The following is a 27685-nucleotide window of genomic DNA, read 5'->3' as shown; positions in this document are numbered from 1 at the left end:
CTAAGTGACAATCTTGCATTGCCCAACTGCGTGAGAGCATCCTCCTTATCAGCCACCAGTTTAGCAAAGTCCATTTTGAAAAATCTCAGCTCTTCCTCCGTCCTCCTCTTTTCTCCAATTAACATGCATTTTTCTTCAGCATTCTTAATATTCTGTCTCAGCTTCTCGTCATACATGCTCCACAGTTCTCTCAAGCAGAACTTCGTAGCCATTGACCACTCCGGGTCTACCCATTCCACATAGTTACATTTCACTTCTTCCTACAGTATGAAAAATATGGTCTCAATCATATATGCACAAATGCAATACAATTACATGCAATGCACTAAAAATATGGTCTCAATCATATAAACACAAAATGTAGCATGCAATGATATACATATATATATATATATGGATCAATTAACTACAAGTATATGCTATTATGTGCTAAAACAAATATTAGACCGTAAAAAACAACATAAATACGGACTTTGTAAATGCACAAATTAATTGAAATGTATGCAATTTTGGGCAGAACAATGGATTACCGCGAAGTAAATCGAGCACGAGGTAATTTAAACATATATTTACAGTACGGAACAACATACCTTCTGACCACAGACAAGAAAACGTCTGCCAGTGTCCAAGGAATCAAAAGCAACTAGCCTGACGCAAGGTTCTCGATGCAGACAACGAGAAGACAGATCGTGAGCAATCCCACTCCATTCATAGCAAGGGATAGTCGTAGGAAGCTAAACGAAACAACAGAGATAATGCACAAATCAACGCCCTGCGTTAAATACCGGAAATGAAGAACTCTAACCCTAAGCCTAGCACTATTTGGAGATTATATAGTAGGAGCGTACCTGCAGGCTAGTCACGGATTCGCCATCCGAAGAAGAGCTCGACTCGTCGCTCCATGAAACCATGGCGTAACGTGACCGGCGGCACGACGTGGATCGGTGGCGGCAGCGGCGGCGGCGGTTGCAGTGGATAGATAGAACGCGCGTGGAGATCGCGAGGGAAGAACCGCCCCGACCAGGTGGCCAGCGCGGCCCATTTAAACGGGCTGTAATCAAAATAAAAATTGTTAAATGGGCTCGGCAATGGGAGCGGTCGTGTGTCGCGCCGTCTTACGGCATCCGTCACACCCCCTCCACGTCATCGCGACAAGCGGCCCGAGTTACACTACAAGCCATAAAATGATGGGTTTTTCTTTTCTTTATGAGGGGAAAATGGTGGGTTTTTGGTATGAAGTCTATACTATAGACCAAAGTGAGCTGGTATCTTCTATATCTAAATGGTGGTGAACCAAAGGAGTGAAAAAAATTTAATTATTATCACACATAATTACATCTTCTATATCTAAACAACTAGCCACCACTAACCTATTTCTCTTAACATGCAAGTTTGCCACCTCGTCATTCAACATGTACGGAGAAAGGTCCACCACAACATGCAAACAAAATATTCCCGCAACAACATATACATGTTACACGTAACCATTTCTCTATGAATATATTGCAAAGGGAGCATTCCCGCAACAACATGCCGGGTATCGTCTAGTTTTCTAATATAATATAACTACAGTGGACAACACAAAAGATGCCATCATTACAATGGCTAAAATGCTATCCATTTTCCATGATTGAAGTCCCTAGTGACCGCCTCCTGTTTAGTCCATATATGCTACAAGCACTATCTCAAGGTACTGGCCTCTTGCAATAGTATATATCATGTATCATGTATGCAGTAATACATTGTAAACACCTCACTATTAGATCACTGGATTCATCCTAACATAACTTTAGCAACTGTTCTACTCTTCTTCGCCCACCACGCTTCTGCACACGATAACAGGAAAAGTTAATGAATGACAAGTTAAAAACAATTATAACCTACAATGCATACAAAAACTTACTTCTTATTTAGTTTGCATTTCTTGCTGCGTTTAGTGTGCCCTAGCAATTTGCATGCGCCGCACCTGATTCTGATCTCGTCGTACGAAAGTGGCCTACCATTTTTCGACATAGGGCGGTTCTCATCTACCTTAGTTGCACCTTTCGTTGATACTTTAATAGGATCATGAACTTCAACTATGTTGCCTTCACCATCATCTACATATTCAATTGCACAAGTACTAAGATCAGCCGTTTTCTTACTCAAATTTTCCTTTAGCTGATCATACTCATGGCTCTTAGCTATCACGGCCTTCAAACTCTCCTGTAACTGATCCCACAAAGTTGGGTGTTTGCATGCTGCATGCATAGCTTCTGAAGCCAACACACTGACATGGCTATATTTCATTCTTTCAGCTGCTCCAGTCCATCCAAATCCCAACAGATCGCTTGTGCGCCTGGCGGGCAGTCCCAACCTTGAGTCTTTCATGAACCGCACAAGAACTAAACACTTTGGTATTTCAGATATATTCAAGTACTTCAGTACATGGAATATGTGCTTGCAAGGTAGACCCTTTCGAATCATTCTTCTGCAGCTGCACCTTATAGTTTCTGCGGAATTTACTGGAGTGTACTCCACCCAAAAACGGCTCTTCTGGTTATTCTTCCAGGCCACGATGTACTGCTGTGATCCGTCTCCGAGCTTTATTTCTACAATCTCCATGCCACAAATTTTCCTAAGATCAGCTTGCAACATATAGAAGTTTGCTGGAGTGAAGACGTGACAAGCAGCTATCTCAAGTTCCCTCGAGCTAGTAACGTGCACCGGTAAACTCTGTGAGGCCGTGCAATCATCTCGTGCCTCATTCTCACGGATACGTACAACGGCGTTCTCATAGTGCAAAATCATATCCACCAGGGTCATTTCACCGTCTAGGTGGAGGTGAAGGCATGAGTTTAGACTTTCACTCCTCTGGTTGCTTTTCATGCCAAGCCAAAAACCCTCTGTCAGATAAGCCGCGGCCCACAGTCTCCTCTTCTTATACATCCGTCTCAACCATGTTACTGTTTTTTCCGACTGCCATCTTTTGGAAAACGCGTGCCATCTCTCCTCAAACGTGGCCGTGGACGTGCTGTAGTACAGAAGAGTTCGGAACTCCTTCAAGGACTTGTGACTGAGGTGAATCTTCATATTTTTTTCTATATGCCACGTACATATACGGTGCCACACGTCTCGGAAGACTTGGCGAATTGCCTTGATCATCGCAGCGTCGGCATCCGTGATAACACTCATAGGCATCTTTTGACACATGGACCTCAAAAAAGTCTCCAGCAGCCACACATATGTCTCTTCGGTCTCGTCCGAAACTATGGCACAAGCAAAAACAGTGGTCTTCCGGTGATTGTTAAGACCAACAAAGGGTATGAATGGCATACCATACCGATTCATCTTGTACGTGCTGTCAAATACAAGCACGTCGCCGAAGTCCTCATAGTCATGACGAGACTGGGAGTCACACCAGAACATCCTATTCATATGTCCTTCCTTGTCTAGCTTGTACTCGAAAAAGAAGCTAGGATCCCTCTGTTTCCTACTGACCATGATGCCTATGACTGTGGCAGCATCACCTTTTGAAAGCAGCTTCCTCTTCTCCCTGGCGCAAAGGTTGTATATTTCACGCCTGGTAAAACCAACACCGCCGTACCATACATGTTTGCTGATGAAGCAATCCATCATGTCGTGAATTCTAATCCCTGCAGCTCCCATGGACATTATCTCATGCTTCTGGTACTCTTTGATTTTTCTGTGGGACCAAAGAAAAGGTACCCCGTCCGGTCCTGCCAAGATATGGCTATGCTTGTCCTCAAAACTATCAACATACCAAACCCCACGCTTTTGGTCAAGCTTCACGGTCAGGTGCGCTTCGCAGTGGCAGCGTGTCTCGGGTCTGAGCCTACGGCTGTGTCCTTCCTCGGTTAGCAACCTGCTGTCACGTTTTCCTTGTCTGGAACAAACAAACCGCCTATAACGCATATGACGTGACTCGGTTTTGCTATACCTGACCCTATTCTTTCTAATGCTGAAACCATTATCTCTAGCATAGCTGTTGTAGAATCATACGCAGCCTCGTGAGACGTAAAAGTCATTTGTATTATCTGCATGAACATATCCCTCTTATCATCTGCACTAGCAGTATCTTGGACATTCTTTTTACCCTCAACTTCTGTCACCTACACAATCATAACATAGCCATGAAAACAGTTTTCTATGGTATAACATTACTTCCATACAACATTGATTACATACATACCTCACTCATGATGACCGACGATTGCGACTCCCCAAAATCAGATGCAGCTAATGATTCGACATCAAGGCCTGTCTCCGCGTCGGATTCACCGTAATAGTCGTACGCATTATGACATTCGGAAATGAGCTGAAAAATATAACACAAATACATAAGTACTTATCATATAATATTCCAGGATTAATTCAATTTGCATGCATGCCAACAAAAAATTCCACTTCCATACCTGACTAATGTAATCTTCATTCGAGATCTCCGAGTTGTTTTCCTCACCATCATCATGCTCATTGTTTTCCTGACCATCATCATGTTCATCCATCTATAAATTTTCAAAATATAATATTGTCGGATGCCACCAAAAAATTACAACATGATAATGCCACTCACATTAAGATCTTCCAATACGTTCCCATTCTCTGAACTATCTCCACGATCTGAATTTTCATCATCTGACCAATCTTCTATCCAGTCTTTCATCAGTTCTCCAAACTCCATGTCATACATCATATCAGTTAACTCATCGTCCGCCATTTCCTACAACAATTAATATGTATCGTCACATGTGCAAACATTATCAATGCTGACATATACAACACCTAGCGCACGATCACGGATGTTAAATAAACTACACCAACCGGAGAGCGCCCCAACCGAAGGCGTTCAGATCGTGCACACAACCAATGCCAACGACCTCTGATCGCCCATGGATCCTCCCCCTCTCCACACCGAGCGGCGTTAAGGTACGTCCCACGAATCCAGTACGTGATCACTTTGGATCGCGAGAAGCAGCGCTACCCGTGATAACATGCGCCGCTAGATTCCTAGCCCACGGCACCAGCCGTGATTACTTTGGATCGCCGGATACCTAGGTAAGCCGCCGCATCAAATAACGGAGTCATCGTGCACACAACCAACGGCAACCGTCGCTAGGTTAACCCTAGAAAGAAGAAACCCACTTTAGCCCGCGTGATCACTGTGTATATCACGACGAGCAGCACTACCAGAACAAGATCTGCGATGGCCTGGACCGCCAGAAAGCTAGGTTGCCCGCCCCACTAGGTTAACCACTACGACGAAAACAACGGCAGTTCGTTTGATGCTGCCGCGAGCGAGACAAACGTGGGGAAACGGGATGCGGTACCTGCGAGCGCTGGAGGTTGACGACGGTGCCGCGCGCGCTCTCGGACGAGATGGCTGGCGATAAGATCGCTGCCGCCGATATTCCTAGAGAACCTCACCAGAATGATGGAGGAGCTGCGTGAATGATGGATCTGCGTGATTGATTGAGCTGCGTGATTGATGGATCGGCCGTCGGCAGGTCTTACCTGGTCGTGGGGTCGTGTCATCCTTTTTTTTCGGGATGTCACCGTATACATACGTATGGGCCATACGGGTTATACAGGGCTTGGATATGGGCTACGTGGCTTGGATATGGGCAGCGGCGGGCCGGAGAAAAAATAGATGGCGGGGGTCAAGAATACCCCTAGGAAATTGAGTTAGGGGGTGCACCGGAGCAAGCCTCCACAATTCCCACTTTATTGAAGGGACCGAAACAAGCAACGGATAGCGGCAAAGCCATTGCACCAAATTCTTGGCATGGCTTCAAGGACGTCAAAACTTGGCGGATCGACATGGTGCACGACGGCCATGGCGGATTAAAGCGATACCTCTCCACATCATGCTAGTCTCTTGGGAGCTTTGCGATGAGCGCATTTCAGAAGTATTCAGTAATGTCTCGTGGGTTATGTAAGTACACCATCATCATCTCCTTATACGAAAGAAAAAGGCGATGACTCCTGCGTTATGTAAGTACACCGCATCCTTCGGAAAGTGACATGACGATTATTTTTCTTCTTCTTCCCGCGAAGCATCTATCGTTTCTGTAGCCTAATAGTATTATGTTGCTATCCTATCCTTACATTATTTAGCATCTGGGCAAACTTATGCCCGAATACTAAACCACGTTGGCAGGCAGAGATGATTGTACACAGTAAAGTATATACAGATTGCCTGTGGATGCGTTGTGACTCGTCTGCCCAGAGAAAGTGAACAGCCAACAATCCAAAAGATCTTGGAACTATGTTACTGTCTTGCTATGTCTGTTAGTACTTAACTCATTTGATTTCTGCTGCTAAGCCTGACGCACGATGGCAAGACCGTTGGGTTCAGGGTTGGTGACTCACCAAGATGATGGAGCTCACGTCTCTCAAACAAATAAATCAACCCATCATCGAGGCTGACCCCTCCGTTTAGTTAGCTGACCTGTCCCAAGCCCAACGGATAAGAGGCTGGGAGATATAATAAGTCTACATAAAATACACACACGACTACGACCTTAAGCATATCTGCTCATCTAATCTAATGAAAAAAAACTCGAATCAGGGCATTGATCAGCTGTGCAGTTGGTTGCAGCGAACCCGCAGACACGTACGTACGCCCTCGATTAGTTTTTGCCCTGGCACCATCTTGTCGAATGTCTGGAGTCTGAACTCGTGATGTGACCAAGGAAAATGCTTTGCAACTGCTCTTAATTTAGCAGTTTGCATGCGCTAACCATTTCGCTGGAATACCTACCGGAGCTGCACTTGTACATCAGCATATACCCTGCGTGCGTCTGGGAATGGGAACAGCAAGAGTACAAAGATATAGTAGTAAGAAACTACTACCTCCGTTTCGAGAATATATGAAGCCTACGAAAACGTCATATATTTTGGAACGGAGATAGTAAGAACCAGCCATATATAAGTTCGTGGTGGATTAAACTTGAGTTGTCCATTTGGATCACTCGCGAGAAGTGCAGCGACCCGGTGGAGTCACTGTCGTCCACGGCGCACACGGTAATATAGTAGAAGTATAGAACACACGGCAGCAAAAGTCCAGGCGAAGGATAATACTCAACTCGTAACTGAAACATCGGCCGTGAAGCGACAGCGAATTACGCCGCTGGGCCGGTTCGGCGTCTCACTCGCACTCCGGTCCTGCAGACTCGTTTCGTCCGGCTTTAATAATCAGTCAGCACCGCACCGCGCCGATCGATCGATCGCACTGCGCGGCTACACATGTTGCACCCTCAATTAGCATGGATTGATCGCTTGATGCTGCACGCCAAGGTAGGGCTTAATTTAGCATGCACCAAAGTCCTGACCTAATCTTTCAGGCCGCTGCAAGCTTGTGGCAGAGCTTTCGTTTCAGTTAAGCGCCATGTTGCTTTCGTTACGCATTAATCTTTGTGCTCTCCTGAGAAAAGCAGGGTACGCGCGCCGATCAGGCTCACAATGGCCTGATGTTGTGGCTAATTAAGGCCCTGTTTGGTTCATAAGTCCTAAGACTTTTTTTAGTCCCAATTTATAAGTCTCAAGTCCCTAATAAGTCCCTACTTGTTTGGTTCCTGGGACTAAAAGACCATATTACAACTATAAGTCCCTCCTTGAGAGTCTTATTTCATAAGTCCCAAATGCCCACTTTAAGTCCCTATAAATCCCTCATGTTTGGTTTAGATGGGATTTAAAGGGACTTATTTAAGTCCCTATACCAATAAATCCCTGTAACCAAACACCCCCTAACTACACCAGCTACTTCAGCATTTCTGCTCGCGATTTAGCCGCAGGATGCAGATTTGCAGACATATCTACATGGAGTTCAGGGTACATGGACACGCACGTTTTGCTCGTGTGCGTCACCCCTGTGCTGTGCCTGAATTTTGAGCACTGTGTTCGACAGATTGCATGGATAATTTACACGGGTCGGCGTGAGTGGTGGCGGACAGACGTACAGTGCACTCCGCTAGAATCTCGGCCGGCTTTCACCGGCCAGCACCACCTGCATATTGGCCAGTAGACACACAACTAGCTCCACTGACCATCGTTATCATCATTGACAAGCAATGGTTTCGTGAGGCCTGGAGGAGTAGATGGTTGCCGTTGCACTGATGATGAGTGGCTGCCGTTTATGGCGCACCCAGCTACGACCTACTCCCTCCGTCCTATAATGTAAGATGTTTTTTTAACATTAGTGTAGTGTCAAAAAATGCCTTGCATTATGAGACCGAAGGAGTAATCACCAATCATGTATGCTCAGCTCAGTGCATACATGTCTGAATTCGACGTGCTTTCTACTCCTGATTACAGTATTGTATTGCACTACGCCCTTAATTTCCTGACCGTCTCATTCAGTGAATCCTGGAAGACCAGCGACTAGTTTCGTTTCGTCCGTCGTCCAACAGATTATTAATCTCGCCACCAACCCATTCAAACGGTCGAGCTCGGCGCCCATGAATGAAAATCGTTTGCCATCGAGCCGAAAGCAACGGAGCATGAACCCTGCGGCGCGGCGACTTGCGACGCTACCCACTGAGAAAAGTCACCGGATTTTGTATTTTGTCCAGGGATTCAGGCCACGGCCTCGCCGCCGTCCGCTACCCGTTATCGCTTCATGGTTGCTACTGTACATACTAGTATCTCACACGTCAGCTGCAGCTCATGCATGTTTGTCCACAGGAGTTGGATAAGCAACGAGGGCTCTACGTGCCGCTGCGTCAGTTACTAATCTCTATCTATCCTTCCAATTCCATGCCCAGCCGAAACTGGCACCAGCGGTGACGAGGAGCCTCTGACCGTTGGTTCGACGCCCGGCCACGATTTTGGAGCTTAGCTCCTCCTCTTGGCTTGCCGCTTGCCTCGTCGGTGGTCACCTCCACTCCTGCGTGTCGCAGGGGAAGCAGGCTTCTTGGGCGATGTCGGTGGTCTGGACGCCGGTGTCGTAGACCTCGCCGGCGCGCCACTGGCGCGGCAGGACCTCGCGATCGGCCCAGACCCACTTCCCGTCGTACCCGCCGGTCACCACCGCCCGGAGCTGCAGCGGCCCCGGCGGCGCCAGGCTCGTGCTCCACGCCGGCCCGTGGTCGCGTGTCAGGGACCTCCAGCTCGACGACGCACCGACCTGCGCGACGTCGACCGCGACGATGTCAGTCTGGCCGCCCTGGTAGAGGATCGTGACGGCCAGCTCGCTGGGCGCGCGGCTCCTCTGCTCCACACGCAGCGAGAGGTTCTTGCCCTTGTACTCGCAGGGCACCCTGCACATGCGTTGACAATCGTGAGCCTAGCTTCCAAATTCTAACAGCTTCGAGACAACTGGAGTCCTGTACTAGGCCAGGCATGCTCGGCCGGCGCTATTTTTGTTCTTATGCCGCACATGGCGCGTGCGCCGTACCCGTGCGCGCGGTTGGTGAAAGAGAAAACGAGAGGGGCGCGACGGATTACCTCTTGTACTCGACGTCGACGGCGCCGAGCTTGGCGAGCCGCGCGGCCATGCCGGGGCGGGCCATGGCGGCGAACGCCGGGCTGCTGAGCACGAGGTCCGTGCCGTTCTCCTTGGTCCTCGCGCGGTCCGTGACGACGACCCTCACGCCGGCGGCGCCGCAGAGCTCCTCGTCCTTGCAGCGCACCTGGAAGCACGCGCCGCAGCCGACGCCTTGCCTGTACAGGGCCGGGCCCGCCGCGGCGAGCAGGCCGCCGTTGAGGGACGCGGCCGCCGCGCCGTACCCGCAGGAACCGGCTGCAGAACAAGACAATCGAACAATCAGAATCATAGTACTATATGCAGTTGTATGAATCAATCGATCCATCGGTGTGAAGAAGAAAACTGAATCGATCGATGGGCGCGCGGGCACGTACCGGCGAGGGTGAGCGAGGAGGTGTAGTAGGCGGCTGTGGAGCGGTGAGCGCAGCGGTCGCAGGCGGAGGCGGGCGACGGGAGGGAGCAGAGGAAGAGGAAGAGGAGCGGGAGCAGAAGAATGGATGAGGGAGAGACGTCCATCTTGCTTTCCTTTTCTTCCGAGCAGAGCAAGTGGCTTCAAGTTGAGAGAAGATGAGAGACGGAGGAGGAGGATCCTTGTGCCTGACGACGGCTTATATACACCACACCACCAGCACGACAACCCCACTCACGGTACACAGAAACTGACAGAGTTCACAACTCTCACACACACTAGAACCACAGTCCTCGTGTTAACACTGACTTAACTGTAATTTGTTAGGACTACTTGTTTTGGTTTTGTTAGGGGTCGTTAGTAGTACAGCCCAACTTTATATAAGACGTTTTTTGGCACACAGGGAGTACTACTTTGTTAAAAAGAACCTAATCCCTGCAAAACAGGGAGCTTTGAGACAGGGAAAAAAAATATTAAGGTGCTCCCAAATGCCTAAAAAGTGAATTTTAAATATTTTTAGAAAAAATTGAAAAAATCATGAATGTTCACAAGATATGTGCAACCCCTATAAATTTCAGACCCTAACTTGAAATATGCCATGAGAAACAAAAAAAAAAGAGAAATCATTATGTGAATAGCGACATTTTAGCTTTTGTCTTCCTGTGACACTATTTATTTTATTTTGAATTTGTCTTTTTTGTGTCTAAGTGTGTATTTCAAGTTTGGATCTGAATTTTGTAGAGGTCATGGACACATGTCTTGTGAACATTCATAAATGTTTTCAGTTTTTTTTTGGAACATTCGAATTTGACTTTTAGACATTGAAGCATGAGAGCACGTAAGGGTTGGGAGCATTGAATATTCTCTCTTTGAGACAAATTACCAGAAATGTTGGACTTGATTAATTTATAAAGGGTACATTTTATTAACTCAAACTGAAGCATCCAGGTGATGCAAACACAATAAGCACACACCTGGCCTCTCCATGACGAGGAGGCACACAACCAACATTGAGAGAGAGAGAGAGAGAGAGAGAGATCGGCAAGGAGCAAAGTCATACAAATCCCAAGCTCTACAAACGTGAGGAAAAAAATTATAAATTGATACAAACAACGATGACCATTTGCACCAACCATATTTTGACATAACAAAATAACGAGAAAGGTTCTCCAGCAGCAACACCTCCTGTAAGAGAACGCTGATGAAGCGCTACCGTTGCCGGATCCAGCCATCGTCGGTCAAATCCTGGGTTTCATCCTAAAGACAAGGACCGAGCAAATACGAACAATGCCTTTTTTTGAACACAGTACAGACGAAAGCGCTCATATACACGCGCATACACTCACCCCTATGAACGCACATAGGCACACCACTACCCCTATGAGCACCTCCGAAAGACTGAGCCGACATATCAACTTAAAATTTACAACACCCTACCCCTATGAGCACCAGGGCCCTGATGAGCACCTCCAAAAGACTGAGCCGGCATATCATCTTGAAATTTATGAAGTCACCGTAGGCACCTCGTTGTCGACGGGAACGTCTCCTTCCACTGAATGTGCATCGCCGAAAATCCTGAAATAAATTCAGGAATAAATGTGAGTACCAGGACTTGAACCCTGGTGGGCTGGGGATACCACAGTCCCTCTAACCATCCAACCATAGGTTGGTTCGCAAATACGAACAATGCCTTCAACAAGATAATGATGCAAAAACACCAAAATTGCTAGGTATAATCAATTAGGGTCAGACCTATGGTTTTCACCCCGGAGCTCGAGACCAGGTACTCAAGAAGCGCCACCAAAATCGAAGTCATCATGTGTAGTCACCACCACTTTCCGCTATCCCAACAGCTAGATGTGTAGCATGATCTTGACGTGAGATACCACACAAGTGAAGATCATGCCAGCATAAGCACACGGTGAAGCTGCAAGAAGTGCCAATTGCCACCAAAGCTTTAGAACAACGAAGGTCACCGTCGCACATGGGACCAAAATTGGTGAGGTAGGAAGGCCATCGGCATCGCCAAAATCCCAATTGGGGACACTCCGACAGTCCTGCACCGTCCTCATGCTTGATCATCCACGACTATGGTGGTAGAATCGGTTGACAAAACATACTTGTCGTTGCCACCATATATGAAGCTCCACGACCCTGCGGCCTATTGCAACAACCGCCAAGCAGCGCAGGACCACAATGACATCCACACGCCCAAGTGAAGGCCTCGTTGGGATGCAGAAGGTCGTTGTTGATGCCTGCATACTGATACGTTCTAAATGTATTTATAATTTTTGTTTGTTTCATGCTACAATTATATTACTTTGGCAGAGTTTTGGCACCAATTTTTGTTATCTTTTTAGACTAACATATTAATTTAGTGCCCAATGCGAGATGTTGTTTTCTGCTGCTTGGTGAATTTTTAGGAAAATCAATTTTACGAAGACCAAAAAAATCCCTGAAAACGTTTTGAGTCGGGAAGCTTCCGGAGGCACTTGGCCCTGCCAGGGTGGTGTGGGCCCCACACGGCTAGGTGGCGTGGCCAGGGGTGGTCGCATGCCCCCCCAGGGCGCCTCTCCATCGCCCCTTTCTTCCGCCACCTTTATATTGCCCTGAAACCTTGGATAAGGAATCGGGTGTCTACGGGCTTGTGAGACACAAAGCGCGCGAGGCAAGGAGGGCGGGCCAATGCACCGTCATCAGCCATTGGAGGAACTCCGCTGCTAGAGAGAGTGCACACGATCTTGCATGGGAAGCCTTACCACATCTACATTGTGTCGGCGAGTGCGAGGAATGAGGCTAGGCAGGTTAGGGAGGCGCATGTGATGGCTTTTTCCATTGGTGGCAGAGCACGCTTGAGAGCGGGAAGGAGAAAGGGAGGAAGGAGGGGGCTGACATGGTGGAGTGCCGCAGATGCCGAGGAGAGGTTAGTGACGAGTGAAGGTGGCTCGAGGAGCTCTGGGTGCTCGGAGTGGGGGTCGTTACAATGCATTGGTTCATTGTGGCTCCTTCTGGAGCATGAAATGGCCGGCATCGCCATAGAAAATGCAAGGAAGCTTGTCCACTTGATTCTTGATGTTAAATATTGGTCTAAGGGAAGGATAGGGACTATGGGGCTAGGCAAAACAAGATATAGCAAGAGAGAGGGGGATGCCAAGCTTATGGTAGAAGTAGAAATGGCGGGTTTTACCCTCGAAAGATTGATCTCGGTGATTTACTGGAGTGAAGTGAGGTGAAAGGAGAGGCTCTAGTAAAATTTGGTGAACTTTGGAGATTATTAAATATGGCTAAGCTCAAACACTAGAAATATGCATAAGGTGTTTGATGGATTTCACCTTATCTCTACCAAGCACTTCTCAGTGAAACTTGACTTGGGGTGAAGAGGGAATGAAGGTCATGATTTGGTAATTTTATGGAGATTTTAGTAGGAGTTTGAATGTAGAAAAAAAATCAAACTCTAGTTTTGAACCACTAGGTGTTTGCTGCATGTTTGAGTAAGATGATCCATAGTAACATGTGGTGAGAAGTTCATGTGGAGACCAAAAATGGTCATACGATGCATAAGTATTTTTTTTTCCTATTTAGAAGTCATTTCCCACCTTTTTATAACAATTTAAATAACTTTCAAACTAATATTAGGAATGGTGGTTCTATGTATAATAGACCTCAAAAATGATTTTAATAAATTTTTATTTTGGAAACATAAGTACTTTTAGTTCAAAGCTCTATTTTGAAGTTTTGGGAAAGAAAATGGATGTAATTTGTTTTTGGCCAAAAATATGTAATTAAAATATTTTTAGGGTTTACCCACATGGTATGATCATTGGGAGGAATTGGAAGCATATGATTGTAATAGAATGACTATAGGGATTTATTTAAACTAGAGAATACACCGCGTGTTGCTGCAGGAATTGGTTAATAACATGATAACCAAAATTATAAATACACATGACTTATCATATTTGATTATGTATAGTTGTAACAATATTTGGTGAATATATGTAGAATAATTAAATGTAACACATTTTCCCATGCATGGTTGAATGTTGTGGTCGGTATTTTCCCATGCATGATTGCCTGTTGAGGTGGCCATTATCCCATTCATAATTGTATGGTGAGGTGACATGCTTTCATGTTGAGATAAATAACTTAGTGGGAATGACTCTCTTTGGTATATAGGATTATGAGTACTCAAACAAGAAGCAAAGAAAAGGTCCAATAACATGCTAAAACCACAAAAGGTTTTTCCGGGTCCAATCTCTTGAGCTTTATTGACTTAGGTGATGTCATACAAAACACAGGGTGTAATAGTCTGTGACAAACCATGCTATTACAAGATGCTTGATGTTTCTTGTGATTAGATCTATCAATTATGAAAACATATGTGGTTGTGCTAGCGCCAATGCCGCTTTCATCAGACCACGACATGCAAAACACACGATTGGCGGAGGTAGCTCCTACCTGTTTGGTTATCCCGCATTAAGAGCTTGCTAAAGAATTAAAATGTGTTCTGTGTTGGTTTCTTAGGATCATCGTGAAGATCTTGATGAAGAACTAAAAATATCGATGAAAAAGCAGGTCACTCACTTCCCTTCGGACTAAAATAGTATGCCAAAGACAAAGGAAGAAAACTTGTACGGACCATGGAGAAAATTACCATTGTATCATGTTCCAAGAAAAGAAACTCTTTTGTCACATTCACACTAATATGTATTGTAATTTATCACTGTTTAAAATAGATCGAACCTATTACCAGCACGCTAACTAGTGTTATTCTATAAAATTATGGTTCGGTCATATGTATTTAATTTCTGATGACGAACTGTGATATGTGCAATTGCCTTTATATATGAATTTCTTATGTGTGATTACCCTTGAAATATTTCTACTGTACCAAATGTTATCTAAACTTTGCTATAAGGGAAATGCGGGGTATGCAAATAAATCTTGATTTAAATCGGGTATTTGCGTCATTTGGCGCAACGACTCAGATTAGCTATAAAAAGGTAAGCTGTTTTGTAACATTTGCACTGATATGTATTGTAATTTACCATTGTTTAAAATAGATCAAACCTACTACCAGCACCCTAATTAGTGTTATCTTATGAAATTATGGTTTAGTCATATGTATTTAATTTCCCATGCCAATTTGTGGTATATTAATTATGGGAGGGGCTATCTGTAATTTTATTTTAAAGTGCATCTAATCCCCAAGATGGATTTTGGAGAACTAACTATTTTTTTAAGTTTATTTCAGGAAAAGTTCTTCAGAGGAACAACATTGAAATGGAAGGTGACCCCTAAAAATACTCAAAGACAAGTGTTGGACAAGCCATGGGATTCTTAATTTTCATTTTAGTGATCCAGGTTCACATTCAGTCCATAGGCATGCTGATACCATCAAAAATGAATTAGGATGTGGCAATGAGTTCGTTGCTCCACACTAGTAGAAAACAGGGCATTGGTTCGGCCCTCGTAATACCATTAATCCCGGTTCGCTCACGAACCGGGACCAAAGGAGGCAACTGTCCCGGTTCGTGAGCCCAGGGGGCCGGCCGGACCACGTGGGCCATTGGTCCCGGTTCGTCTGGACCTTTTGGTCCCGGTTCCACGCACGAACCGAGACCAATGCGCCTCGCCCCTGGCCCATGACCATTAGTCCCGGTTTGTGCCACAAACCGGGACTAAAGGGTTGGTCCTCGTTGCGGTCAGAGTTCAGTCCCACCTCGCCAACCGAAGGGCGCTCACACCGGTTTATAATCCCGTCCCTCTCTGCCTTGTTGAGCTCCTCTCAAAGTGAAAATAGATGCCCTTATACAGGGAATTTGACCTAAATTCAGAGTAAATTTCTTTGAAATTCATAGAAATTTATTATGAATTTAGGTTGAATTCTCTCTATAGGCGCATCTATGCTCATTTTTTTATGTTGGGGTTGGCGATCTTTACAGACTTTTTGTGTGTTGAATATGCACCATTCAAAATCAGTCTCTGCTTTGAATGGTTCATTTTGAACACACAAAAAGTCTGGAGTTCAAATAACTTCAAGAAAATGAAATCCCTTTGTAACAGATGAGTTTTCGTCCGAAACCCTGATACTTCGAAAGAGATTATCCATTTTGTTCACGAAGTGCATCCAGCTTTTGCCGTAACCCTCTCAACTTTTTAGCACATGCTATGTGGGTGAAATGATGATACCATGCCAACTTTCAACCTTTTCAGAGCTCATTTGTAGGGCTTTTCAATTTCAGGGTCATTTAGCTCAAAAAATCCGTCACTGCATGAAAAATAACAAATGAAGTCAGAAAGGGTTGAAAATTCATGATGTGGCTTTGAATGGTGCATTTTGAACACACAAAAAGTCTGGAGTTTAAATAAGTTCAAGAAAATGAAATTCCTTTGTAACAGATGAGTTTTCCTCCGAAACCCTGATACTTCGAAAGAGATTGTCCATTTTGTTCACGAAGTGCATCCAGCTTTTGCCGGGACCCTCTCAACTTTTTAGCACATGCTACGTGGGTGAAATGATGATACCATGCCAACTTTCAACCTTTTCAGAGTTCATTTGTAGGGTTTTTCAATTTCAGGTTCATTTGAAATGCTTTTCAATTTTAGGGCCTTATAGCTCAAAATAATTAGTAAATGCAAGAAATGTGGCTTTGAATGGTGCATTTTGAACACACAAAAAGTCAGGAGTTCAAATAAGTTTAAAAAAATGAAATCCCTTTGTAACAGACGAGTCTCCGTATGAAATCCTGATACTTTGAAAGAGATTGCTCGTTTTGTACACGAAGAGCATCCAGTTTTTGCCGTAACCTCTCAACTTTCTTGCACATTCTATGTGGATGAAATGATGATACCATGCCAACTTTAAACCTTTTCAGAGTTCATTTGAAATGCTTTTCAATTTTAAGGTCTTATAGCTCAAAATAATCAGTATGCATGAAAAATGGTTCATGAAAAATAACAAATAAAATAAATAAGTAATTAGAAACAAAATAATATAAACTTTATTAAAATATATAAGTAGAAACAAAATAAAATAAACTTTAATAAAATTTATGAAACTAAAAGTAACAAAGTATTTTCTGTTCAAAACATTATAAGAAACCTCTAGTATTATTGAACTAAAATTATATAAAATTGATGCAACTAAAATTATCGAAGTATTTTCTGTTCAAAATCATTAAAAGCAAAAAGAATTTTCATAAAGAACTTTTTTTGTTAGAAACTTTAATAGCAAAAAGAATTATCATAAAGTAAAATAAATAGGTAATTAGAAACAAAATAAAATAAAATAAATAAGTTTTTTGTTGTAAGTAGAAACAAAACAAAATAAATAAAGCAAAAAAGAAAACAAAAAACAGGCAAAAAATAAAAAAAATATGCCACCTACTAGGCCACCACGGCCTGAATACGACTAGAAACCCATCGATGGGCCAGGATTCAGGCCCGCAGAAGGCCTAGTAAGCCCATCAGCATAGCAGTGATAATTAGGCCCGTATGCCTGCAATGGAGAGGAGCTCGAGAGGGGTGCGGCAGTGGGGCTTATAAACCACTGCGCGCCCCTCTCAACTAGCGAGGTGGGACTAAACTTTCGACGCGGGCACAGCAGCACAAGGCCTTTGGTCCCGGTTGGTGGCACCAACCGAGACTAAAGGTGTGCATTGGTACCGGTTCGTGGCACTAACCGGTACCAATGCCCCTCCTTTAGTCCCGATTGATGACACCAACCGGGACCAAAGGCCGCCGCTTCCCGCCCTTTGGGCTGCTGAAAAGAGGCCTTTGGTCCCGGTTGGTGGCACCAACCGGGACTAAAGGTCGCATTCGTCCCGGTTGCTGTCACGAACCGGGACCAATGCTTCGTCTATATAACTAGCACTTGTGAAATTTTTCATTCAATTCGTCTTCCCCGCCCCGACGACGCCGCCAGGCTGCCCCTCTGCGCCTCGCCGTCGTCGTCGTCGCCCTGCCTCCGACGTCGTCCCGCGCCGCCCCGCGCCCCCTGCCTCCTCGTCGCCCGTCGCCGTGCCCCTCACCTCCGCCCCCTGCCTCCTCGTCGCCCGTCATCGCGCCCCTCACCGTCGCCGCCCCCTGCCTCCTCGTCGCCCGTGGCCGCGCCCCTCACCTTCGCCCCCGTGCCCTGCCTCCTTGTCGATCGCCGCCCCCTTAGTGAGCTCATATGAATTTTCCTAATTTAGATGTGTAGTTAATTGAGTTGTTGTAATTTGTTCATAAATGAATATGCAAAAGTTAGAATTTTTTCTGTTCATAGATTTTTTTTGTGATATTATTGTTGAATATGCAAATGTTTGTGTGTTCATATATATGCAAAGAATATGCCAATTTTTTCATAGAATTTTTATAATTTTTTTCTGTTGTAATTTTGTTCATAGAATTTTTATGTTTTTTTTTGTTGTAATTTTGTTCATAGAATAAGAAGAGAAAGTGTTTAATAGAATTAGTTAGAAAAATAATAGAACTAGTTAAACTAGTTTATTTTTAGTAAGTACTACTTTATTGTATTTATAGTAAGTGCTTAGTAGTTGAACTAGTTGATTTAATAAAACTAGTTTATTTTACTATAGAAGTAGTTTATTTTTAGCAAGAAAATTAATAGAACTAGTTTATTTTTTTAGTTAAAGCAATTATTCCCGCATCGACGTCGACGATGCAATCCCGCAGCCTCGTCGTCGACTCGGCGGTGGAGGCCGGCTTGATCAGAGGGGCCATGTCCGGGACTGGGCTCCGCCGGGCTGGTTTTGGGAGGTGCTACCTTCCGGGGGACGTAGGTTGGTGAGGAGCCAGCCCGTCATTGACCCGATCCTTGTTTGGTGGCGGTCGCGTGGGCCAGTGATGGTGCTGAGGCTTCCGGACACCGCGGAGGTGGTACGTCACCGTGTCAGCGAGGAGGACGAGCACGTCCGTCGCTACATGGTTGCGTTGGAGTGCAGGTTCGACAATACCTGGCAGGTTCATCAAGGATCTCACTGGAGCTATGATCATGTGATGGTTCCTTCTCTTTGGGTATCCACCGCCCGCGCCGATACCCGTCGGGCGCTACGGTTCTAGCTGTACTAGCGATGCTATATGTATGATAGTATTCGAGGTGTATTAGTGATAATATTCGACGATGTACGGACGCATGGAGATGATGTAGTTTTGCTTATAATTGAATGCATCCTAATTTGAATACTACTTTATTTTGTGATTTGATTTTGCTTATTGAATGCTCAAATTGGAAAACTACTCCTACTTTGAATGCTAAAATTGGAAAGCACTATGCAAGGCGTATGCATATGATTAGTTGATAGCTTATAGGGCTTTTGTTTTCACAGAAATCTAGGAGCCCCCCTCCATCATCCCCGCCGTCGTCCCCGTCACCGACCCCCTCCGACCTCGAGGTGAGACCAGCCACGAACCGGTTTTAGAAAGATAATTAAACGATATTTCGGGTTGACTTTAAGTCTATTGAGTCTCCACCATATATGAGAGGACGAAGAATCCCGACTGTTGTCTTGGGGGTAGCTTCTCCTTCGTTCCCATGTGCTAGACAATTTGGTGTAATGCACTCAGGAACGAAAGGAAGGAGCTACCATCACCGACGGTCGTAAATGTCTGAGAGGAATCAGTGAGGGAGAGTTCCACCATATATATATATGAGAGGACGAAGAATCCCGACTGTTGTCGTGGGGGTCGCTTCTCCTTCATTCCCGTGTGCTAGACATTTTGGTGTAATGCACTCGGGGATGAAAGGAGGAGCGACCATCACCAACGGTCGAATGTATACACCACGTGAGCTGAGAGTTTTCAAGAAAAGACTCGACAAACCGATTGTCAACCCATGATGAATAATAATGATCTAAATTAGGTTTTTTAGTACATATATTTAATTGTAGACGTTTAATATTTGAATTATGAACATAGGAAATGTCGTACTCGGACGACGAAAGTCTCCCGGGGGAGTGCGACTGGTCTCACGACGACCGAGGTCTGTGCGACAGGCCTCACCTGGATGAAGATCAGCGCTTCAGTATTAAGCTGGAGGAGACCTTCGATGTTGAAACGGTACGCAACGACGACAAGTGTTATTTTTTCGTAATTAAGCACGACTTCAAGTATTGCAATGTGTACTTTTCATCTTTTACAATTCGACTAGCTTATCCCATGCCATGCAAGACGCTACGTCTTGGAGAGGATGGGTTTTGAAAACCATGAAAGTATGGAAACAAAAAAAATCACCTAAGGACCCATCATGATATAGATTTTGAAGTAAATATGTATAATTCTGAGAGCATAACCCATTTTGGTTGCAAAAATTGGGAAGCATTTTGCAAGATGTATGGTTTTGATGAGGGTATGCTTGTCACCATGGATCTTGGTGATCCTGACATCGAATAAGACAATATGGACATTTGGGTCCTTGTTGATACGCCTCCAATTCTACCGCTATGTGAGTTTCTCAAACATAGTTATTAGCTAATTTATATTGTTCATTTCAAAATAGTTGATAGCTTATTTTCATTAACAGCTTATTTTGATTGTTCAAACAATGTGCGGAACATGGTAGACAGAACCTACTACACCGATGGCTCTGAGTTAACTTATAAGGAGAAAACTCATCTGGTCGGATTTTGTACTGATCTTCAGAATTACAATATCTATTGTAAAACTCCTCCACATTATGGTCAATACGTGCCACTAGTGCACGTGTTGAACTACAGTAACTACTATGGAGATACCCTGGTAAGATTTCTTACTATTACGACATCCGTGCATCTTTTGCATACTTCTAAAACTAGTACATCATTGCTAACTATAAAGTTATTACTATGTTTTTCAACAGATAATCCCAGAGGATTGTGTGCCTCATTTGATGTATCCGAATGGTAGCCTTGATGTTTTGAACATATAACCAGGTCATCCTACGAATCTCAACTGTCCATACCGGATTTCTAAAAGAAGTGGAGACATGAAAATCAAAGAATGGAAAAAATGTATGGACAGTCGCAAGGAGGTTCTTGGAAGCAAAAGGAAGCGAAGCGCAAAAATTGGAGACAGGATGATCTCCATTCTCCATAATGGAGAGTCGGGGTCTATATTGTTTTATGCTATTTTACCTTAAAGAGGGTATTTAGGTCCTACCTAATACTGATGATCATGTTCTAAGAACAATTAAGTAGGGTTGGTTCGATGACTATGAGGATGATGATCGTATGACTTGTTATTAATAACGAGTAGAAGTTGTATGATGATGATCAGTAGGATTTGTTATTATGATGATGCATGATGCGGGCATGAAGAGTTATTATATATCAGTGGGTGAAATGAACATGGATTGGAATGAAGTGAAGGCAACAAGCATGTGGTGCGTGTCGAAAGTAGTACTAATCCAAACTTGATCAAGTTAGGATTAATATTATTTTCAACATGCACCACATGTTGCCTTCACTTTAATCTAAGCCATGTTTAGGCATAGCAGTAGCGTTGGTAAATCAAGCACGGAAATAAAAGAGGACGGTTCTCTCTGTTAGCTAGCTTACACACCCTAAATTACCCCTAAACCCTCCCCCCTTTCAAAAACAAAAACAAAAACTCCAGCCACTGAAATGCTGACGCATGTATGCCTTTTGGTCCCGGTTGGTGTCACCAACCGGGACCAAAGGCCCTCCTGCCTGGGCTGGCCGCAGCGGCCACGTGGAGGCCCATCTGTCCCGGTTCGTGTAAGAACCGGGACTAAAGGGCTAGGGCATTAGTAACGACCCTTTAGTCCCGGTTCAACAACCGGGACAAAAGACCCTTACCAACCGGGACAGATGAGCCTTTTTCTACTAATGCCATGTGCTAGTGATCAAACTTCTTCAAGAAAATCTAGTATACCTACTATTCATTTTCACCACGGTGCGACTAAACCACTTTCTCCCGGAGCCACCGAGACATTCCTTTTCCAAACCATAGTTGTTTGTAACGTCCAACACTCCATTCGGAGTCACCTAAGCATCATAGCAAACGTTCTGTTATTAGGTTAGAAATTCTGACCGAAACCTTTCAGAACTTCGGAATTGACCACAGAGAGTGTACCAGTGCCAAGCTACTCACTTCGGATCCACCGACCGAAATCAATCAGATCTACAGATTGCATCTAAAGTTGACACTTTTGTTCAACTAGGAGCCAACAAACAATTCTAGTCGGAGCCTCCAAGTTTTTCATAAAATGAAAAGCTCAAGTCTCGTGAACCGGTTCAAATTGACTCGGTCATTTGGCTCGATTCGAGATCGACTCAAAAAGAATTGAGGTGAGTAGTCTTTTGGCTCGATTTGATATCGACGCGAAAAGAATTGAGGTGAGTATGAGTATTTATGAAGCTCTATCGATAAATAAGCCGATCTTGAACTAACACTAGCTCGCTCGATTTTAGCTTGATATAATATAACTATATTAAATAATCCTGATATATATTAAAAAGAAACAAGACACTTTATGACCATCTGTTTTTTATCTACTAACAAACATGCAATATTAATTAAGCACGAAGAATGGTAGACACACTTTCATTTTCAGCTCTTGTTAGTTCATCCACAATATCTTACTTCTCCATTCAAGAAGAGCTCTCGCGAGCATGACGAGACTGTTGTACCTTCGGTCGGAGTAAGGCATTTTTCTACTTATTTAGCTCAAAACTAGCTCAAGATTGATTCGAGATCATTACAACCTGAGCACGAGCCACTTTCCACGGCTCGACCTTGAGTCTCGCTCAGTTTGAGCTTGCTTGAATTCCAGTATAAGTTTTTTTTGCATGTAAAATTCTAGTATAAGTTGAACTGAGCCTACTCCAGCTCGCACGAACTCGACTCGTATACAGTCCTACTTGTACATCTATGTATACTCTGGCTTTTATAAAAGGGAAACAACAACAGTACAAGGGACAATAGTAAGAAACTATGAACCGGCCAAGCTACGGACACGGCTATTCTTAGCTCGAACACAAATGAACTCAAATGAACAGCGAAATCCTAAAAAAGTACATGAATTTTTTTTTAAAAATGATTTTTTTTTTGTGTGAGACATTGACAAATGTTATAAGAGATAGCAAATTTCATCATGAAATTACATATGTGGAAGCGGTGTTAATACAAACAAAATCGTTGCTCCAAAAATGCCATTTTCAAAAGCATTTTGGTGCTAATTTTTTTGCCGTGACTTCCAAGAATGTCATTACAAAATGAAAATTTTCCATGCTCTGAAAACATTTGTTAAAGCTTACCACAAAAAAAAAGAGAACTTTTTGATTTTCTTTTAATTTACTGTTCATAAGCTAGTTGGGGACTTTCCCCAAGCTACTGATTATATAAGCTAGTGAAGTAAAATTCAGTTGTCCACTTGGATCAGTCGTGAGACCTAAAGGGACCCGATCGCACTCCGGGGCTACACATGTTGCACTCTCGACCAGCCGGGGATCAGTTGTACTCCTACGTCAATTCGATTTATTGTTCGCTGCTGCACGCCAAGGTATGGCTTAATTTAGCATGCATGCACCTAATCTTTCAGGCCGCCGCAAGCTTCGGCAAAACTTTCGATTCAGTTTTTTGTCTGCGAATAACTTTCGATTCAGTTAAGTCGTCCTGTTGCTTTCGTTTAATCTTTCTTTGCGCTGGCATGAAAAAGCACAGTACGTGCCTGAACACGCGGCGCGCCGAAATCAACGGAGCAAGAATCCTGCGGCGGACCAAGCATGAAGGCTATGATCCACTGATCATTGAGGCTTGGAATCAAGTGGCTGCGAACGGGCTAGGGGCGGTGAGCATGTGCGAAAAGCTAAAGGCCGTGACCGCCGATATGCAGCATTGGGGCAGAACCGTTTTTGGCTCGGTGCGACGGCAAATTGAAAAGCTCAAGATTGACCTTGAACATGCTAGACAACGAGCGCTGGTTTCCGGTATCTCACTGGAGGTCCGGGACCTGGAGAGCCAGCTTCGCGAGCTTTACGAGTGGGAAGAGATCATGTACAAACAGAGATCTCGTGTTGGCTGGTTGAAGGAGGGGGGCCATAATACTAGATATTTTCAGAACAGAGCCAGTCATCGGAGGCGGAAAAACACGGTGCGCGCCCTACGTCGTGACGATGGAAGCCGGTGCACCTCTGACGAGGATATGAGGGCTATGGCAGCGTCTTTTTATGCCAACCTCTTTACCTCGGAAGGCTCAGCCGGGGCGGAAAGGGTCCTTGATCTCATGGACGAGGTGGTTACTAGTGACATGAATGGCGAGCTCACTGCGGCTATATCGGACGAGGAGATTGAACGAGCTTTGTTCCAGATGGGTGCAACGAAAGCCCCGGGGCCGGACGGCCTGCCCGCTTTATTCTACCAGAGACACTGGTCTCTCCTGAAGACAGATGTTTGCGGGGCTGTTCGCGATTTTCTTGCCGGTGGGGCTACACCGGAATCTTTCAATGACACCATTCTGTTCATGATCCCGAAGGTTCCTTCCCCGGAGCTGCTAACCCAGTTCCATCCCATCAGTCTTTGCAACGTCCTATATAAGGTGGCGGCCAAGGTGCTTGCAAACAGACTTAAGAGTATTCTCCCCGTAATGATTTCCGAGGAACAAAGCGCTTTTGTGCCTGGGAGGCTCATAACTGACAATGTTTTGGTTGCCTATGAGTGTGTGCATGCGATCCGTAGGCGCAGGAGGAAGAAACCGATATGTGCAGTCAAACTAGATATGATGAAAGCGTATGATCATGTGGAATGGACTTTTCTGGAGCAGGTCATGCGGCGGCTTGGTTTTGCTCAGGGATGGGTGGACATGATTATGAGATGTGTTCGGACAGCTAGGTTCTCAGTCAAGCTCAACGGCGGCCTTTCCAAGCTTTTTCTACCCTCCCGGGGGCTCAGACAGGGGGATCCGCTATCGTCATATTTTTTTCTGCTTTGTGTTGAAGGTTTTTCTGCTCTCCTTAAGCGAGCCCAGCAGGAGAGGAGGATTAGTGGTGTTTCGTTCGGTGGCACTGGCCCCCATGTGACTCACCTCCTCTTCGCCGATCAGGGGCGGAGCTCTTTGAGCTGAGCCTGTGGCACAGGCTACAGGGTCTGAAAAAAAAATAGTGCTAAATATCAGGTATTTGGCCCGGTGCATCAGGGTGGGCCAGCAAGAGTGCTACAGGACCCCCTTTGAACCAGCTGCCCACGTCTCACGTATACACGCTCGCAGGCCTTGCCTTGACGCACGCACGAAGCCTTTCTCTGGAAAAAAAGTGCACGCACGAAGCCAGCTATTCATCCCGCGTCTTCCACTCGAAAAAACAAACAAATCCCATCTCCTCATCTCCTGTTCTGTCCCGAGCGCGGCGACGATACGATCAATCAGATTCAAATCGATCAGTTCCGAAAGATTTGAGACAACACGGATCCGTTCCTGATAGATCCGAACGTACGCGCTGCAGCATCCAGGCCTAACGATTTGAAGCAGCCGGCAGCACGGATCTGTTCCTAATCGATCCGAACGTACGCGCAGCAGCAGCCGCCTTGCCTGACGCTTAATGCTGCAGCGACCACGTGCCGCGTCGTAAATTTCTCTTCCTCACATAGCAATGTGCTTTTATTTTTATTTATTTATTTTGTCTGGATTACAGGCATCTCTTGGTTCGAATTTAACTCTTTTCTGTGTTGTTTGTCCTAAATATTTTTTAGGTTGCGACAATTGTATGTGTGAAATTATGGCTAGTGGATTAAACCTTATTTTATTCCTTATTATGAATTGGGAGGAGGAGATTCAATGTGATCCTGGCAAAGGGAGATTGATAGAGTATTAAGTGATGATGTTATTTGTTATGTGGAGAAAGAAGAAACGGAAAATGCCATCAATGATCACGTGGTTGGGTATTTCATGGCTTGGAGGACTAGATTATACTAAAGGTAATTTTTAAAATTTTAGCAAATTTAAGTACTTTGATTTGGGCATTTTATTATGTTCTACTTGAAAATTTGATTCCAGTTTTTATATTTTAGGTTAATGAACCTTGATATGTCATGATGTGTTTTAATTTGAGAATGCTAGACCTTTTCAAGTAATTCTGTCATTTGTTTAGCATTATATTAAGCAGTTTGACTGTTGCATTTTGTTTTTATAAATAGACTTCTATTATGTTTAGTAATCCGTATTACACGCTATGAAACGCAGCATCCATGCTTGAAATTTTTTCCCATGGTTAAGTGGTGCATCAGGGTAAGATTAGCTCCAGCTCCGCCGATAGTATTGTTTTCTTGGAGGGATCTCAAGGCAACCTCGAGGCCCTTAGGAGCATCTTACAAGTGTATGAGCATGCGTCTGGGCAGCGGGTAAACCTTCATAAGTCCTTGAAGGAGTCCTGGACTAAGGGGTCCTCGGGCATCCGGCCTATTGCACTTGGGCCGGACTGATGGGCTGTGAAGATACAAAGACCGAAGACTCTCTCCCGTGTCCGGATGGGACTCTCCTTCGCGTGGAAGGCAAGCTTGGCGTCCAAATATAAAGATTTCGTTCTCTGTAACCGACTTTGTATAACCCTAGTCCCCTCCGGTGTCTATATAAACCGGAGGGCTTAGTCCGTAGAGAGGACAGTCATAATCATATAGGCTAGACTTCTAGGGTTTAGCCATTGCGATCTCGTGGTAGAATAACTCTTGTAATACTCATATTCATCAAGATCAATCAAGCAGGAAGTAGGGTATTACCTCCATAGAGAGGGCCCAAACCTGGGTAAACATCGTGTCCCCCGTCTCCTGTTACCATCAACCTAAGACACACAGTTTGGGACCCCCTACCCGAGATCCGCCGGTTTTGACACCGACATTGGTGCTTTCATTGAGAGTTCCGCTGCGTCGTCACTAAAAGGTTCGATGGCTCCTTCAATCATCTATAATGATGCAGTCCATGGGGAAGTTTTCCTCCCCGGACAGATTTTCGTATTCGGCGGCTTCGCGCTGCGGGCCAACTCGCTTGGCCATCTAGAGCAGATTGACAGCTACGCCCCTGGCCATCGGGTCAGATTTGGAAGCTTGAACTATGTCGCCGATATCCGCGGAGACTTGATCTTTGACGGATTAGAGACCACGGCAGCCGCTCCCTGTCACCGCGATGAACATGACTTAAATCTGTCATCGGACCATACCTAGGAGATAGCGCCTGTAACTGCTCCGGCCCTAGATCCGGAGCAGATCGCTCCATCCGAGGACGGGAAGCTCAGCCCCACCACGGAAGCCGCAGACTCAGCGGCGTTAGAGCCGCACACAGACCCAACCTCGATTGGAATCTGTGTCACCAGAACCTCGGACTCGCTTCCGGCTACAGGTTCCGAACCATGCGCGTCCGCGTACGTCGAGATTGATCAGGCATCGGTCGTCGAATTCAGCTCCGCGGACATCTTCCGGCACTCGCCTTTAGGCGACGTGCTAAACTCATTAAAAACACTGTCCTTAGCGGGGGACTCACAGCCGAACTATATCCGGTTCGAACTGGAGGCTGATGACGGGGACTCTTGCTTCCCACCCACCTCCCACTTAATAGCCACTGTCGAAGACTTAACCGACATGCTTGATTACGGCTCCAAAGACATCGACGGTATGGACGATGATGCTGGAGAAGAGCAGGCCGAAAACCCGCCGTTTACTGGACGTTGGACGGCCACCTCCTCATACGACGTATACATGGTGGATACACCCAAAGAGAATAGCGGCGATGACAAGGAAGATCCAGTAGAGGATGAACCTCCTGAGATACAACCAAAGCGCCAACGTCAGCGGCGCCGCTCTAA

The 27685-nt window shown here is 45.1% G+C and overlaps 2 protein-coding genes across 2 annotated transcripts; both read right to left on the bottom strand.

Annotated features, from left to right (window-relative positions):
* Positions 1-1198: 1198 nt before the first annotated feature.
* Positions 1199-4719, bottom strand: LOC120963553 (protein FAR1-RELATED SEQUENCE 5-like). Its single transcript, XM_073497391.1, has 2 exons — positions 4416-4719; positions 1199-4318 (listed from the first exon to the last, which is right to left on the bottom strand). The coding sequence occupies exon 2, from the start codon at positions 3913-3915 to the stop codon at positions 1900-1902; it is 2016 nt and encodes a 671-aa protein (XP_073353492.1). The 5' UTR covers positions 3916-4318; positions 4416-4719; the 3' UTR covers positions 1199-1899.
* A 3820-nt stretch (positions 4720-8539) lies between these two features.
* LOC109750385 (expansin-like A1) lies at positions 8540-10081 on the bottom strand. The gene is made up of 3 exons (XM_020309348.4): positions 9862-10081; positions 9448-9742; positions 8540-9260 (listed from the first exon to the last, which is right to left on the bottom strand). Exons 1-3 carry the CDS (start codon positions 10001-10003, stop codon positions 8876-8878), a joined length of 822 nt encoding a protein of 273 aa, XP_020164937.1. The 5' UTR covers positions 10004-10081; the 3' UTR covers positions 8540-8875.
* Positions 10082-27685: the final 17604 nt, after the last annotated feature.

This window comes from Aegilops tauschii, chromosome 4, assembly GCF_002575655.3.
Source record: "Aegilops tauschii subsp. strangulata cultivar AL8/78 chromosome 4, Aet v6.0, whole genome shotgun sequence".
Classification (NCBI taxonomy): domain Eukaryota; kingdom Viridiplantae; phylum Streptophyta; class Magnoliopsida; order Poales; family Poaceae; genus Aegilops; species Aegilops tauschii.
This window is presented reverse-complemented; position numbering and strand designations above follow the sequence as displayed.